At 45.2% G+C, this 14,707-nt stretch overlaps 1 protein-coding gene across 5 annotated transcripts in view; it reads left to right on the forward strand.

Annotated features, from left to right (window-relative positions):
- Nucleotides 1–14,707, forward strand: part of LOC125465305 (snRNA-activating protein complex subunit 4) — a 51,597-nt gene that overhangs the window by 12,875 nt on the left and 24,015 nt on the right. For 4 of the 5 annotated variants that reach the window (XM_048558604.2, XM_059638147.1, XM_059638149.1 and 1 more), the window contains exons 4-10: nucleotides 1,165–1,290; nucleotides 1,879–1,957; nucleotides 4,459–4,540; nucleotides 7,111–7,215; nucleotides 10,464–10,536; nucleotides 12,108–12,272; nucleotides 13,694–13,841. In XM_048558604.2, the coding sequence (XP_048414561.2) occupies nucleotides 1,165–1,290; nucleotides 1,879–1,957; nucleotides 4,459–4,540; nucleotides 7,111–7,215; nucleotides 10,464–10,536; nucleotides 12,108–12,272; nucleotides 13,694–13,841 (778 nt within the window). Of the gene's footprint in view, nucleotides 1–1,164; nucleotides 1,291–1,878; nucleotides 1,958–4,458; nucleotides 4,541–7,110; nucleotides 7,254–10,463; nucleotides 10,537–12,107; nucleotides 12,273–13,693; nucleotides 13,842–14,707 lie in introns of those variants that run through there. The other variant, XM_048558606.2, reaches the window with a different exon arrangement.

Genomic DNA, 14,707 nt, shown 5'->3' on the forward strand with positions numbered 1-14,707 from the left:
GCACTTCACCATCAATACTCAAAAATGCAAATAATCCTCCAATTCTTGACCTGAGTTTTCATTCTGTTCCAGTGACACTGTTTGTCAGCAAAGACCAGTGGGAGTGGTTACATGCCCAGGGTGCGGGGAGCGGTCCATCAGTCCACTGTGCGCATACAGTTCCCCGAAGGAGTAACTCACCGTGCTCACTTTTGCACCTTTTTCCCTGAGTCAGATAATTCCCTTTTGAAAGTTACAATTCAAACCTACTCTAACACATTCTCAGTATATTCCAGGCCCTAACCTCTTGGCTGCAGATTTTTCATCTGGTCACTTTGCCTGTACTTTTACCAATTACCTTGAATTACTGCCTTCTCGTTCTTTACCTTTTAACCCCTGGCGGACTGCTTTTTTTATGAACACTGTCCCAATCCCCCATTTTCACCATCTCTGTCAGATCACCTCTCCAGCTCCATTTCTCAAGCAGTCCCAGCTTGTCCAATCTATCGATATATCTGAGGTCTCTAGAACCACTCCCTTTCCACATCATTTCTAAAGCCTTTGCATGCTTCCTAACATTTAATGTCCAGAATTAGAATACATTTTCTCATTGGGACTGAAGCAGTGGTTGAAAAATATTAGCTGTAATTTCCTTGATTTTGTGCTTTATTACTATACATGTAAGATCTGGGATCCCGAATGTCCTGTGAGTCACTTTCTGAAGCTGTCCTGCCACTTCCACGTGGATCACCCAGGCCCCTCTCTTGTCTACATCCCTTCAGAATTGTATTTTTTATGTTGTCTCTCTCATTCTTCCTACCTAAGTAAATCACTTCTCTGCAATAAATGCTGTGGGGCACTTTGGCAGATTCCTTTTTTGGAAGTCCATGTATGTCACAGAACCACATCACCTTTAGTCTCTTTTTCAGAAATCAGTTAAACACAATTTGCTCTTAAAGCCATGATGGCTCTCCTGAATTAATCCGTGTTTATCCAAGTGAGTGTTAATTTTGTCTTGGGTTATTGTTTTGAAAAACTTTTTCTACCACTGAGGTTAAATTGCTTGGCCTGATGTTGCTGGGCCTATCGTTGCATACTTTTTAAATTCTTTGTGAAGTTTGGTGATAGTTCAGGTGATGCCTCTGCTCTGATAGTGACCACAAGGTGGCATCTTCTCTCCTGCAGTCTGAAATCATGTCTGACCTGGCTAGACATGGGTTGGAGAAAACAAAGTCAACGAAGAACCCATCTCCCACTTTGTACCTGGGGCACTTCCTGAAACCATATTTCAAGGATAAAGTCACTAGCCTTGTGAGTATTTTTGAGTTTGACAATTTATCCTGTAAAGGATTTACCTGTGTCAGTAACAGATCTGTTGTCTCTCCCACCTGGTGTGAAGAGAACATGTGCCGATTCCCTCGCAGCTGACATCCAAAGTTTAACAACTTTAACTTCCTTTTAAGAAAGGGTGAAGCAGCCCTTCCACTGCTTTGGTAGATTGTTGGAATGTGCAAACTGAAAGTCCTGCCTGTAGGAGGGTAGATGAGGTTTGATGTAGAAGATCAGCCACGATCTAATTACATTTTGGAGTAGATTTGAGGGACTAAGTGGCCTACATACATTTTGTTGTGTTCTTAAAACTTAAATATTTGACCTTTAACATCAGAGAAGAGAAACTGTCCCCAGAACCTGATCCCATCAGGACTATTTGACTCATGACACCTGTTTGACTCAGTGTTCTCTGACATGGACATCAAACAGTTGTTATCAGAACTTGGTGATGTTTGAGGTTTAGCATGCTCCTGCTTCATTCCCATCAAATGGCAAATTACACCTGGTCTTCTTTAAGTCAATGTTTAAAATTTCTGTTAATACTCTCTCACTCTTTCTTGTGATTAGGGTCCACCAGCAAACCAGGACGCTAAGGAAAAGGCCACACAGGGCATCAAATCGTTTGATGAATTTTTAATAACGAGTTGTAAGTATTATGTACAAACAATGTACAAAAGTAGGCCATTCAACCTAATCTTTTGTCCCCTTGGTAATCCAGAATCCATCTACCTCTACCTTAATGTTAAATGATTCTGTACACACTGCCTTTTGAGGGAGTATTGCCTCCAGTTCTGCCAGCTGGTGGAGTGATGGAAATTGAAAGCCATTTCAGTCCTCAGCTGTAGAATCCTTTCCTAGGATTGTGTGTGAAATCTGTTATACTGCTCTTCTCCACCCTCCACGCCCCCCGCCCACCCCTACAGCATCCCTCTAAGATCCTGAGTTTCTCCCTGATGGAAAGCTTGTCCTAATGTCTACTGTGTGTGGGGCTCAGTGTCATTCTTTGTTTGCTCATATCCTGTGAAACTCCTTGAGCCATGTTATAATGTTAGAATTGCAGAATAACTTCCTTCGCAGTGGAAACATAGGAAGACGGCAGCAGGAGTAGACCTGCTCATCCGTGGAGCCTGCTGCACCATTCAGTATGTTTATGGTTTATCATCCACTGAAAAGCCTACCCGCCCCCCCAACTGTTCCCATATCTCTGTCACTGGTGTTTAGAAATCTGTTAGTCTTCACTTTCAGCATACTCGATGACTGAGCTTCTGTAGAACCAGAAGAAATGAGAGCCGGAGTAAGCCTTTGTCCTTTGACCCTGGTCTGCCACTCTGGACTTCTAACCATCACTCCTGCTGATTCCTTCAGCACAACCTTTTTAGTAATGTTTTCTTCAATTCCGTATTCTCTCTAATCCCTTGCATCTCTAATTCTGAAAGATGCCCTGCAGACTCTGTTCTGTAATGGGCCCCCATTTACCTTAGCCAAATGTGTTCTCTTTATGTGCCTGTAGAAACTTTTACAGCCTTTTTTTGGTTCTGAACACTGGTTTTAACAAGATCATTGACAAGCTGGACCTGTCCAGAGCTTCTATGCTCCTATTTTAAAGCTGGAGTAAAACATAACTGCTCAACCAAAAGTTACTTAATCGCTAAATTAAATTGAAAACAGACATATGAAGAAATTAACTCTTAAAACTATCCACTCACCAACTCAAACTGAGGCAAAATCATGAGCAGGCCCTTTTGTTGGGTGGCCTAACAGACTGGCAGTTTCACATTCACTTGTGATGCTTCTAGATTTTTGTTTTAACAAATTGTCAGTTGAGGGCAGGAGTTGGGGGAGCATTTCTTCTTGAGTGTGTCTGTCATGGATCGGAAAAGGAAAGCTGCAGGCATGGATAATGTTTGTGTCTCGCTCCCTGGGAATGAGAGGTGTATTGGAGTCCCATCTGAGGTTGCTGACTTGCTCGCTGAGCTGGCTTGTTTTCATTCAGATGTTTCATCATCAGTGAAGCCTCCAATGATGCGCTTTTGTTCTACTGCACTTGGAATTTATACTGTCCAGTCAGTTATGGTGAATAGTATCATTTCTGGTTTAAGGGAGGAAAGTTTAAGGGAGATATGCGTGGAAAGTTCTTTACACAGAGGGTGGTGGGTGCCTGGAACGCGTTGCCAGCGGAGGTGGTAGACGCAGACACGTTAGCGTCTTTTAAGATATATTTGGACAGGTACGTGGATGGGCAGGGAGCAAATGGACACAGACCGTTAGAAAATAGATGACAGGTTAGACAGAGGATCTTGATCGGCGCAGGCTTGGAGGGCCGAAGGGCCTGTTCCTGTGCTGTAGGTTTCTTTGTTTCTTTGTTAGCTCCGTATGAGTTTGCAAATGGGGTCCAAATCTATGTGCTTGTTGATTGCATTACAGGTTGAGAACCATGCCTCTAGGAATTCCTGTACGTGTCTACATTTGGCTTGGGCTACTATGGTTAAACTGGGACAAAGTAACCATAGTAGCCCAAGTCAAGCAGACACGCACGGGAGTTCCTAGAGGCATAGTTCTCAACCTGTAATGCAATCAACAAGCACACAGAATTGGACCCCACATTCAAAACCAGAAATGACACTACTCACCATAACGGAGCAGATGGTATAAATTCCAAGTGGAGTAGAACAACATCCCTTCATCAGAGGCCTGACTGATGTTACCTAGCATGGTGATGGAATGCCTGAACAAAAGCAAGTCAACCACCTCACCCACAACGCAAACTACAGATCTTTGGAATCCAATATCCTGTCAATGCAGCACGTTGTGTCTCCCAGTGACTGCTGAAGTGGGTGTGAGAAGGGTTCCAAGATAATAAAATGTGAGGCTAGATGAACACAGCAGGCCAAGCAGCATCTCAGGAGCACAAAAGCTGACGTTTCGGGCCTAGACCCTTCATCAGACCCTCTGATGAAGGGTCTAGGCCCGAAACGTCAGCTTTTGTGCTCCTGAGCTGCTGCTTGGCCTGCTGTGTTCATCCAACCTCACATTTTATTATCTTGGAATTCTCCAGCATCTGAAGTTCCCATTATCTCTGTGAGAAGGGTTCCAACTGTGTTTCAAAGGACCCAATGTTTTGTCACAAGTGCCTCAATATTTTCACAGGGAAACAGAAAGAAAAGGAAAAGCTGCGGGTGTCGATCGCGAGTGATGCAATGCAGAAGCTGCTGCAGCCCAAACTCCTACGGTAACCTAATCTTAAATTGAGCGTGACCTTGAGAGTCTTTGAAGTGGTGATGAAATCTGAGGTCCTGTATTCTCTTGGTGCCACTGTATGTTTGAGGGAGTGAAGATGTTCGCTCCACACTGCCCTCCAACCCCACCACACCCGGCACCTTCCCCTGCAACCGCAGGAAATGCTACACTTGTCCCCACACCTCCTCCCTCACCCCCATCCCAGGCCCCAAGATGACATTCCACATTAAGCAGAGGTTCACCTGCACATCTGCCAATGTGGTATACTGCATCCACTGTACCCGGTGCGGCTTTCTCTACATTGGGGAAACCAAGCGGAGGCTTGGGGACCGCTTTGCAGAACACCTCCGCTCAGTTCGCAACAAACAACTGCACCTCCCAGTCGCAAACCATTTCCACTCCCCCTCCCATTCTCTTGATGACATGTCCATCATGGGCCTCCTGCACTGCCACAATGATGCCACCCGAAGGTTGCAGGAACAGCAACTCATATTCCGCCTGGGAACCCTGCAGCCATATGGTATCAATGTGGACTTCACCAGTTTCAAAATCTCCCCTTCCCCCACTGCATCCCTAAACCAGCCCAGTTCATCCCCTCCCCCCACTGCACCACACAACCAGCCCAGCTCTTCCCCCCCCACCCACTGCATCCCAAAACCAGTCCAACCTGTCTCTGCCTCCCTAACCGGTTCTTCCTCTCACCCATCCCTTCCTCCCACCCCAAGCCGCACCCCCAGCTACCTACTAACCTCATCCCACCTCCTTGACCTGTCCGTCTTCCCTGGACTGACCTATCCCCTCCCTACCTCCCCACCTACACCCTCTCCACCTATCTTCTTTACTCTCCATCTTCGGTCCGCCTCCCCCTCTCTCCCTATTTATTCCAGTTCCCTCCCCCCATCCCCCTCTCTGATGAAGGGTCTAGGCCCGAAACGTCAGCTTTTGTGCTCCTGAGATGCTGCTTGGCCTGCTGTGTTCATCCAGCCTCACATTTTATTATCTGGGTGTACTGCATCTGCTTTCTTTTTTTTTAAGCAATGTTCTGGTGAAAACTTATACTCCTGTCCCTGCCTCACTCCATGCTCCGTTCCCTTTATTTGTATTGCTCATGCTCAAAGCATCTCCTGTCCCTCCATCCACCTCTATAAAGTTGCTATTCTCCAAAACTCTGACCCCTGTTTTCTAACTCACAGCAAGCCCTTCCCAATGCTTGTTGACCCGTTTATTTGCTTCAAGTGGAATCAACTTATTTTGAAAATTCCTTTTATTTTAAAATGCTTATCTGCTCTTTGTCTTCATTTTATTCTGGTGCTAAGTGGTGCCTTGGGATGTTCTAGCTACACTAAACGTGCTTTTTAAATGCAACATGTTTTCAATATGGTGCTGGTACCTTGGAATAGGACAGAGGGAGGGGCACATCATGATTATCACCTTGATAAATCTTAGTGACTTGGGCAAGAGGAACATTTCCCAAAGTACAGCCTGGATTTGAAGGTGGCCTCATAGGAGGGGCTGGGATGTGTCATGAGTGCTGGAATATTTTGGTTCAATTCCGAAGGAACTTGAGTGAGAAAGTACTGTGTAGTGAACAGGCAAATCCTCCACTCTCTAGGAGTGATTACTGTAGCTTGTGGAACGTGTTGCAACTGGGATGCATTACTCTGGAAGGCAGAGAATCAGTCTGTGACTGGTGCAGAGGTGTTATCAGATCATTACCATAGTTCTGCATGTGGAATCTTCCTGTGCACAAATTAGCTGCTCCAATTACAACAGTGGCAACATTTCAGCAAGTTCTTTGGTGATATGGCACTTTGAGATATCTGGCCATAAAAGGTGCTGTGTAAATCCCCCTTTTTTTTAAAAGACAGCTGTCTATGGAAATCACTAGAATCTGAGAGATCTCTTGGATTGACTTTGGTTTACCTGAAGCGAGTGAAGAGGTGTTTTCATTTGCTGCTTCCTGACTTTTGTTACAATCTGTGGGCTTTTCCAGAGCTCCTGTTGTCTTGTGTAGGACTGGTGCAGGTTGTCGGATCAGCTTGTTCCGGCCATTGGGAGTGGGGCCCCTGATTTTTGTTTTTCCTGTCTGTCATATCCTTGCTTTTTCTGTCAATTTTTTTAACTAACCCCCACACCCTCAGCAAATCTTACTATATTGCTGGATGCATTAACTGCATCATGTACAAACCCAGGCAATGTGTTTACTCAGAGTAGTAAGGGCATGGAATTCCCTGCCTGCAACAGTAGTAGACTCGCCAAGTTTAAGGGCATTTAAATGGTCTTTGGATAAACATAATGGAACGGTGTAGGTTAGATGGGCTTCAGTCTGGTTTCACAGGTCAGCACAACATCGAGGGCCGAAGGACCTGTACTGCACTGTAGTGTTCTGTGTTCTATGTGTTGTTGGGGGGGGTTATGCTACAGGCCCATCGCTGCTGATTCCAATCCTTGCTTGATATTTGTTCATTGACCAATAGGGGTCACTGGCCAGTCAGTCCCTGAAGCCCTAACTGATCTCAGCAACAGGCCAGGATTTACACTAGAATTCTTTTATACTTCTAGGCTTGAATATCTGAACAAGAAGCTGGAACTGTCCCATGATGAAACAGAGAAAAAAATGTTGACAAAGCAAATTGGAGAAACTGAGCGAGAAATGGACACCATCAAGTGAGATAACCTTCCTGCCAACAGGCATTTTTAGAAGAGTATCTAATCGAGCAATATTTCTCCTTAACCAATGCACATTCTAATATCTGTATTGTTCTATATGCTGGAGGTGGCCCTTGTGGTCCAGGAGGAGAGCTTCTCTGATTCCAGCTGTGGCCTTGTTTGTGAGACAAAGACATTTGCACGCTCATGTTCATTCTTTTCCACTGAAATAAGCCAGCTTGTGGGTTCATCAACATCCAACACAGGTTTTTGCCACACTCTCAAAGGTTCATCAGCCTTGGTTTATTTTGTTTATGAAGTTTAATTTTTGAGATGTTTCTTTTCGGTCATCTCCTAAAGGAAAAGTTTGCTATTTTGTGAGCACAGTAGTAAGATGTAAGTGCAGGTATAAGTTGGGGATTGGATGCTGCCCAAACCAGAGAGCTCTCCCACTGGCCACTAAGCTGCAGGATCTATATCATGCACCTGAGCCACAAGATCTGGCATTTTTATGTATTTAGTAACTAATTCTCCATTATACACTCACTTCCTAAAGAAGGTATACACAACAGGGATAGAGTGATTCCCACAAGGGTATAAAGGCAGTAGGAGTATACTTGAGAGAAATCAGGAGGGCAAAAGAGGACATGAGGTAGCTTTGGCAAATAGGGTTAAAGGAGAATTCAAAGGGATTCCACAAATGCATTAAGGACAAAAGGGTAAGTAGGGAGAGAATAGGGCCCCTTAGAGATCAGCAAGGCCACCTAGGTGTGGAACCACAGGAGATAGGGGAGATATCGAACGAGTATTTTGCACCAGTGTTTACTGTGGAGAAGGATGTGGAAGATAGGGAACGTGGGTAAGTAAATAGCAACATCTTGAAAAATCTTCATATTACAGAAGAAGAGGGGCTGGGTGTTGTAAGTCACATGGAAGAAGATTACCTCAGTACAATGGGGTCTTGATCAGATGGGCCAGGGGGCTAAGGAGTAGCAGATGGAGTTTAATTTACATAAATGTGAGGCGCTGCATTTTGGAAAGGCAAATCAGGGCAGGATTTATACACTTAATAGTAAGGTTTTGGGGAGTGCTGCTGAACAGAGACACCTTGGAGTGCTGGTTCATAGTTCCTTAAAAATGGAGCTGCAGATGGACAGACAGGATAGTGAAGGTGCTGTTGGGCTCACTTGCCTTCATTGGTCAGTGCATTGAGCGTAGGAGTTGGGAGGTCATATTGCGGCTGTGCAGGACATTGGTTAGGCCGCTACTGGAATACTGCATGCAGTTCTGCTCTCCCTGCTGTAGGAAAGATGTTGTGAAACCTGAGAGGGTTCAGAAAAGATTTACAAGGATGCTGCCAGGGTTTGTGGGCGGCGTTTGAGCTACAGGGAGAGGTTGAATAGTCTGGGGCTGTTGTCCCCAGAGGTCAGAAGTTTATAAGATCATGACGGCCTGGATAGGGTAAATAGACAAGGTCTTTTCCCTGCGGTGGGAGAGGCCAAACTAGATCATGTAGGTTTAAGGTGAGAGGGGAATGATTTAAAAAGGACCTAAGGGGCACTGTTTTCACACAGGGTGGTGTGTGTATGGAATGAGTATGGAAGTGGTGGGGGTGGGTACAATTACGGCTATTAAGACCTTGGTTGGGTGTATGAATAGGAAGGCTTTAGGAGGATATGGGCCAAATGCTGGCAAATGGGACTAGATTAACTTACCACATCTGATTGGCACAATGAGTTGGATCGAAGTGTCTGTTTCCAAGTTGTACTTCCCTGACTGCGTGGTAATTTTTGATTTGTTACTTTATGGCATATTTTGAAATCTCGTGAAAAATATCTCCTTGTGCTTTTAAAGGATCGTTTCATTTATTCTTGATTGTTCTATTGGCAGCATTGTGGCCTGTTATACTGAGTGTCAATTGATCATGCATCTGCTGTCATTTGTGAAAGAGTTCCAAACTGCGATGACCCTTTGTGTTTAAGTGCTTCCTAACATCTCTTGCACGGTCTGGCCCTAACTTTCTGACCCTGTGCCCTAATTCTAGAAACCCCAACCAGTGGGCCATGTTTTACCTTTATCTACCCTGTCTTTGAAGACTTCAGTAAGATCACTCCATAACCTTCTAAATTCTAGAGAAAACAGGCCTAATTTGTATAATCTCTCCTCATAACACAAACACTGAAGCCCAGGTATCATTCCTGTAAATTTTATGTTGTACTCCGTCCAAGGACGATGTTTTGTGTGCATGTTCCTGATTTATACCTCCCCAAGTGTCACTAGGGAGCTCCCGTCTGCTCTGTGCTGATTAGCTATCTGCTGAGCTTGCCTTTGGCCATTGGAATTGCAGAACACAGGGAGAAGTCCGCTGGGTGGAGAGGCTGACTAGAAATTGGGTAGCATCAGATAGGCAGAGCTAACTCATCAGTGTCTGATAGGATGGTGCAACAGGCTTGAGAGACAGTGGCCACCTGTGGTTGGCAGTACTGGGACAGCAATTAACCATGGAGCCATTGAGTTGTGTGTCAATCCATGATATTCAATGCAGAAAGCTTTGAGTGCTGGTATATTCTAGTAATAAAGCACTTACTGTACATGATTCCCCTCTTGGCAAAGACTTTAATGACGAGCAGAAGGTGTTGTCTGCAGCCACCAGCATTTCTGGAGCTGCCATCACCAAGTTTGGCTCTCATTAGCTTATTTGGTGGGACCGCATTGAGGTTGAAAGGTTTGGTTTTTGCCACCAACCATCTCTCTTCTCTTCCACCCCATCCACCACTACACACACACACACACACACACACACACACACACACACACACACACACACACACACACACACCCCTCCCCAAGCAAACAGACAAGGATGGGCCTGCATCCGGAGTTTAGCGATTCTCCAGCATGTACTTTAAACCTGACAGCAGTAACCCAGCAGCATCGGTAAGGTTCGTCCTGGACCATCCAGGATGGTGCTGCAGTGGAACTGTCTGCTGAGCAATTCTGCTTCAGCCTTACTGTGGTATATTAGAATCATTATTTTTTCCTGTGTTTTAAGAAACAGTCCAATATTTTGGCAGCAGAGAGTTGAGCAAGGCCTCCCTTAACTCTTTCTATTTAATTAACATTACTGAGTGAATTTGATGTGGTGGCAGTTGCCTTGATTTAAAGCCTGAGAATGGCAACCAAGTACGTGCAGCTCAGAGTGTGAGCAGTGCTAGTAACTCAAGCTGTGCTTTATAAAAGAGTGTTACTCCTTAACTTTCTTATAGCCAGATGTCGCAACGCCAGTTGTTGGGAAATAGGTTTGATGACCACGACTGGATAAAGATTGCCAATATTGATGTAAGTACATGTACTTTTAATCTGTTTGCTGTCAGATTACTTTGTCTCTCCCTGTCCCTGCTATACTGCCCATTCCACGGGGCCTCTAGTGAATTTACTGACTTTGGTTTGAGACGTTTTGCAGGCACTGATGGCCCTGGATACCTTAGTCTTTAAACAGGGCAGCAAGTACAGACTTGGATGTTCTTTCAGTTTGGGAGGCGGTCCCCATGTCTACTTGTTTGAGGATGTAGACCACTCCCAATTGCCCTGTCACATTGTGGTGAATTAACACTTTGACTGAGCAGCTTGAAGTTTGGCCATTGCAGAGTGAGTTATGTTTTTGTGGGCCTGGAGTCACACAAGGGAATGGCAGCTTAGTGAATTTGGCCAGTGTTTGTGACAGTCTGGTAGTTTCATTGTCACTGTCACTGTCACTGATACTGACTCTTTAAATCCCAGATTTACTTACCTGTAACTAACGTTTTAATCTGCCCAGCTCCCATGGTGCGATTTGAAGCCTCATATCCAGGTCACTAGTCCAAGCCTCAAGGTTAGCCTATAGTATGTGAGTAATATTATTAGTCGACTGCTATACCTGCCCATAGAGAAAATGAGACTTATATTCGTACAGGCTCTGCTTCGCTAAAATAATGAGTAACAGTTTGAACCTGCCAAACTGATGGATTCCTGCTGAGCAGTTCAAGCCACTTTCAAATCAACCCTACTCGTCCAAAATCACAGAGGCTCCCAAAAATCAGTGGGCATGACCTTGAATCAGAGCTGCCTGTATGCTGTAGGCCACCCCACAGCATTTTCTGTAATGGATTGGTAGAACTGAGTGGTTTGCTGGAGCGTCTCAAAAGCTGTTAGGAATCCACTATTAAAAACAGTGGTGGAGCAACTCAGCAGATCTGGCTGTATCCATGGAAAGGGAAATAGAGCTAACATTTCAAGTGCGATATGACTGTTTGGAGTTTGGAAGAAGAATCTTTGAAATGTTGGCCATCTCCTGTACAGTAAGAGCAATGATTCCACTGTGTCATATTGGACTCCACATGTTAACTCTTTCCCTGTCCATGATACAGCCAGCCTGCCAGCCAAAGTTTCTCCAGCACTGTGTTTATTTAAATTCCAGTTTCCAGAGTATTTTCCTTTTTTAAGAATCAAACACGTTGCTTTGTATCTGGAGTCATGTTCAGCCAGAACCCCCCCCCTCAAGAATATTAGTGGATCTGATCGGATTGGTTTGTTTTGCAACGTTCTTGCTTTTTCATAACAATTGTTAATAAAATTCACTGTTGCAGTGGGGTTTGAATCTAGAGTATTACACTGTGCTCTGGAATGTTACCAGAAGTGCTGATTGAGTACAGTGTACAAGGCATCTACCAAGAGGCCAAGACCTCGCTGACTCCTTTTCCCACCACCACTGTCCCTTGCACTTTTTTTGTTTTTACCAATTGTGTTATGTTGAGTTGGTCAGAACAGGGATTGATAATAGAATTGGTGCAGGCACAATGGCCTGATTGGCTACCACCTAAACTTTCTGCTAGCTTTTAGACAGCAGTTACAGAATGCTCTTTTGTTCACAGTTTGATGGTACTCGCAAGGCTGAAGATATTAAGAACCTCTGGCAGAATTCTGAACATCCAAGCATTAACAAAGAAGCGTGGAGTAAGGAAGAAGTGCAGAGAATGATTGAGATCGCAGAGCAGCATGGCTGTGTGGACTGGGAGTGGATCACAAGTGAGCTGCAGGTACGGAGGTCTGCCTCGCAGTCTCCACAACAGGCACGATGCTTCTATGTGCATTGGGACAATTTTCCAGTAGGAGAACTCCCCAATTAAGCCTCATCTTGTTTGCAAGGAAGTGATGAAAGGGTGGCACAGTGGCTTGGTGGCTCAGCGGTTAGCACTGCTGCCTCACAGCGTCAGGGACCCGGGTTCGATTCCAGCCTCGGACGACTGTCTGTGAGGAGTTTGCACGTGCTCCTTGTGTCAGCGTGGGTTTCCTCCCCCAGCCCAAAGACGTGCAGGTTAGTTGGATTGGCCATGCTAAATTGCCCGTAGCGTTTCGGGGAGGTGTAGATTAGGTGGGTTATGGGTGATGGGTCTGGGTGAGCTACTATTACGTTCAGTGTGGACTTGTTGGGCCGAAGAGCCTTGTTCCACACTGTAGGGATTCTATGATTCTATGAGCTGTAGTTGCCATCCTAAATTCTGATGTGTTTTAGGAAGAGGAGTTGGCCATTGATATGTGGCTGATCTCTATCTTGACTCAATCTCTTTAAACCCGTATATTTTTAAGTGCTGTAGTGAAAGGATTTCCAGCACTCCACTCTGCTCAGCAGTCAGCTGTAACTGTGGGATCTTCTACATGTGGCTGAGGCTGACTGTCTTCTGTACAAGGATTTTAATCACGGGAGTTAAACACTGGACTATTAGCCAGGGTGTATGGATTGCTATTCAGTAACATGACCACGAGACTTCCACGCTCCTAAAGTGAGGTCCCCAGTGCAGTCTTTGTGATGGCCACCCACATGCTCACTGGGTATCTATCGCGAGAGGGAATCTTTGAAACTCTGGATCATAATCCCCACCCCTGGGCTGATTGTGCTGAAGTTAACTCGGTGCTGGAAAAAAGTAGCACTTGGGAGATTCCTTTCTAATGTTTTGGGGAGGAGCATCAAAAATACGACTAACACTGACCTCTCCTGCAGCTTAATAAAAACCAAAAGAACTGTGGATGCTGTGAATCAGGAACAAAAATAGACGTTGCTGGAAAAGCTCGGCAGGTCTGACAACTGTTTTCTCCTCCACAGAAGCTAACGTTTCGGGTCCAGTGCTGAGGAAGGGTCGCCGGAGCTGAAACGTTAACTCTGTTTTCTCCTCCCCAGGTGCTGCCAGATCTGCTGAGCTTTTCCAGCAACTTTGTTTTTGTTCTTTCCTGCAGCTTGCTTGCCCTTCACTAGTCTCATCCCTCATGTACAGCACCATCATTTAGACAGCTAGCATTTCTGCATTTCTTCCAGTATTGCAGCATGCTCTCAGACCAGATTTATTCCAGCCTTAAACTTAAGACCATGCAACATTGAGGTGGGGATCATTTGTATTCGGGAGGTTTTGCAAAGTGACTGTTTTGAAAAATATCCTTTATCCCTGCATCTCTCCCCTGACAGACAAACCGTACGGCTTTCATGTGCCTTCAGAAATACCAAGAGTTTAACAAGGAACTAAGGAAGAAAGAATGGACTGAGGAAGAAGACCACATGCTGACAGAGCTAGTGCAGAAGATGAGAGTTGGAAACTTCATTCCATACACCAAGAGTGAGTGCTCCTAGACTGCAGGGCCGCATCCTCTGGAGCTTAACTTTGAGCATTGAAATGGGCTGTGCAGATAGATCTGTACCAAGCCCCTCATCTTCTGCAGAAGATGACTCTGCTGGCTGGTGGGAGTGTGTGAAGGGCATGATACAAAGTGATTTGTGTTAATTGACATGGCAGTTTAGTGAGAGCTCTCTCTTGCATCTTGCCTCTGCCTGATGTATGTAATGCTACTTAAAGAACAAGGAAGGTATCTGACACTGCAGTATTGGCTGCATTGTGAGCTCAATCAGACATTATTATTGTTTTCTCTCCACTACTTCCTGCCCAAAGGCAACTCTCCTCTGTTTCGTATTAGGGTACATGCTGATATGCTCCTCCTTTAGGTACCCAAGTGTGAATGTTAAAAATTCAATTGTGGAGAGCTTTACACACTGCTGCTACGCTGGTGAACTGGAGCAGGAGTTCCTGCTGCTTTGTCATCCCTGAGAGCTTTCTTCGCTTGCTGTTCATTCACACTGTTGCTGAGGAATGCCCTGTCTACTGCACCTGAATAATCCATGTGTTGCCACAAATGTTACATTGTTCTGGTCAGCCCCATTGCTGTGGTTCTCTGTATTAGACCGACAAAGGGCTCCTAGCTCACCTGTAGCTTCCCTGGTGATCCAATCTGAGTTTCCAGGCACTAAGTTATTTACCTTCAACCAGTGCTGTGTGTTTTTTACCCTGTGCGCACGCGCCAGACTTTCTGTTCCTGAGGGCATTTGCTAATCAGCTGAACTGGCATCGACCTGTGATAGCTGAGTGTGTATAGACCCTGCCTCATTTGAAGGCCAGCATCACCAGAACATGCAAGGTTCCTTCACTTG

Source organism: Stegostoma tigrinum, chromosome 29 (assembly GCF_030684315.1).
Source record: "Stegostoma tigrinum isolate sSteTig4 chromosome 29, sSteTig4.hap1, whole genome shotgun sequence".
NCBI classification, from domain to species: Eukaryota; Metazoa; Chordata; class Chondrichthyes; order Orectolobiformes; family Stegostomatidae; genus Stegostoma; species Stegostoma tigrinum.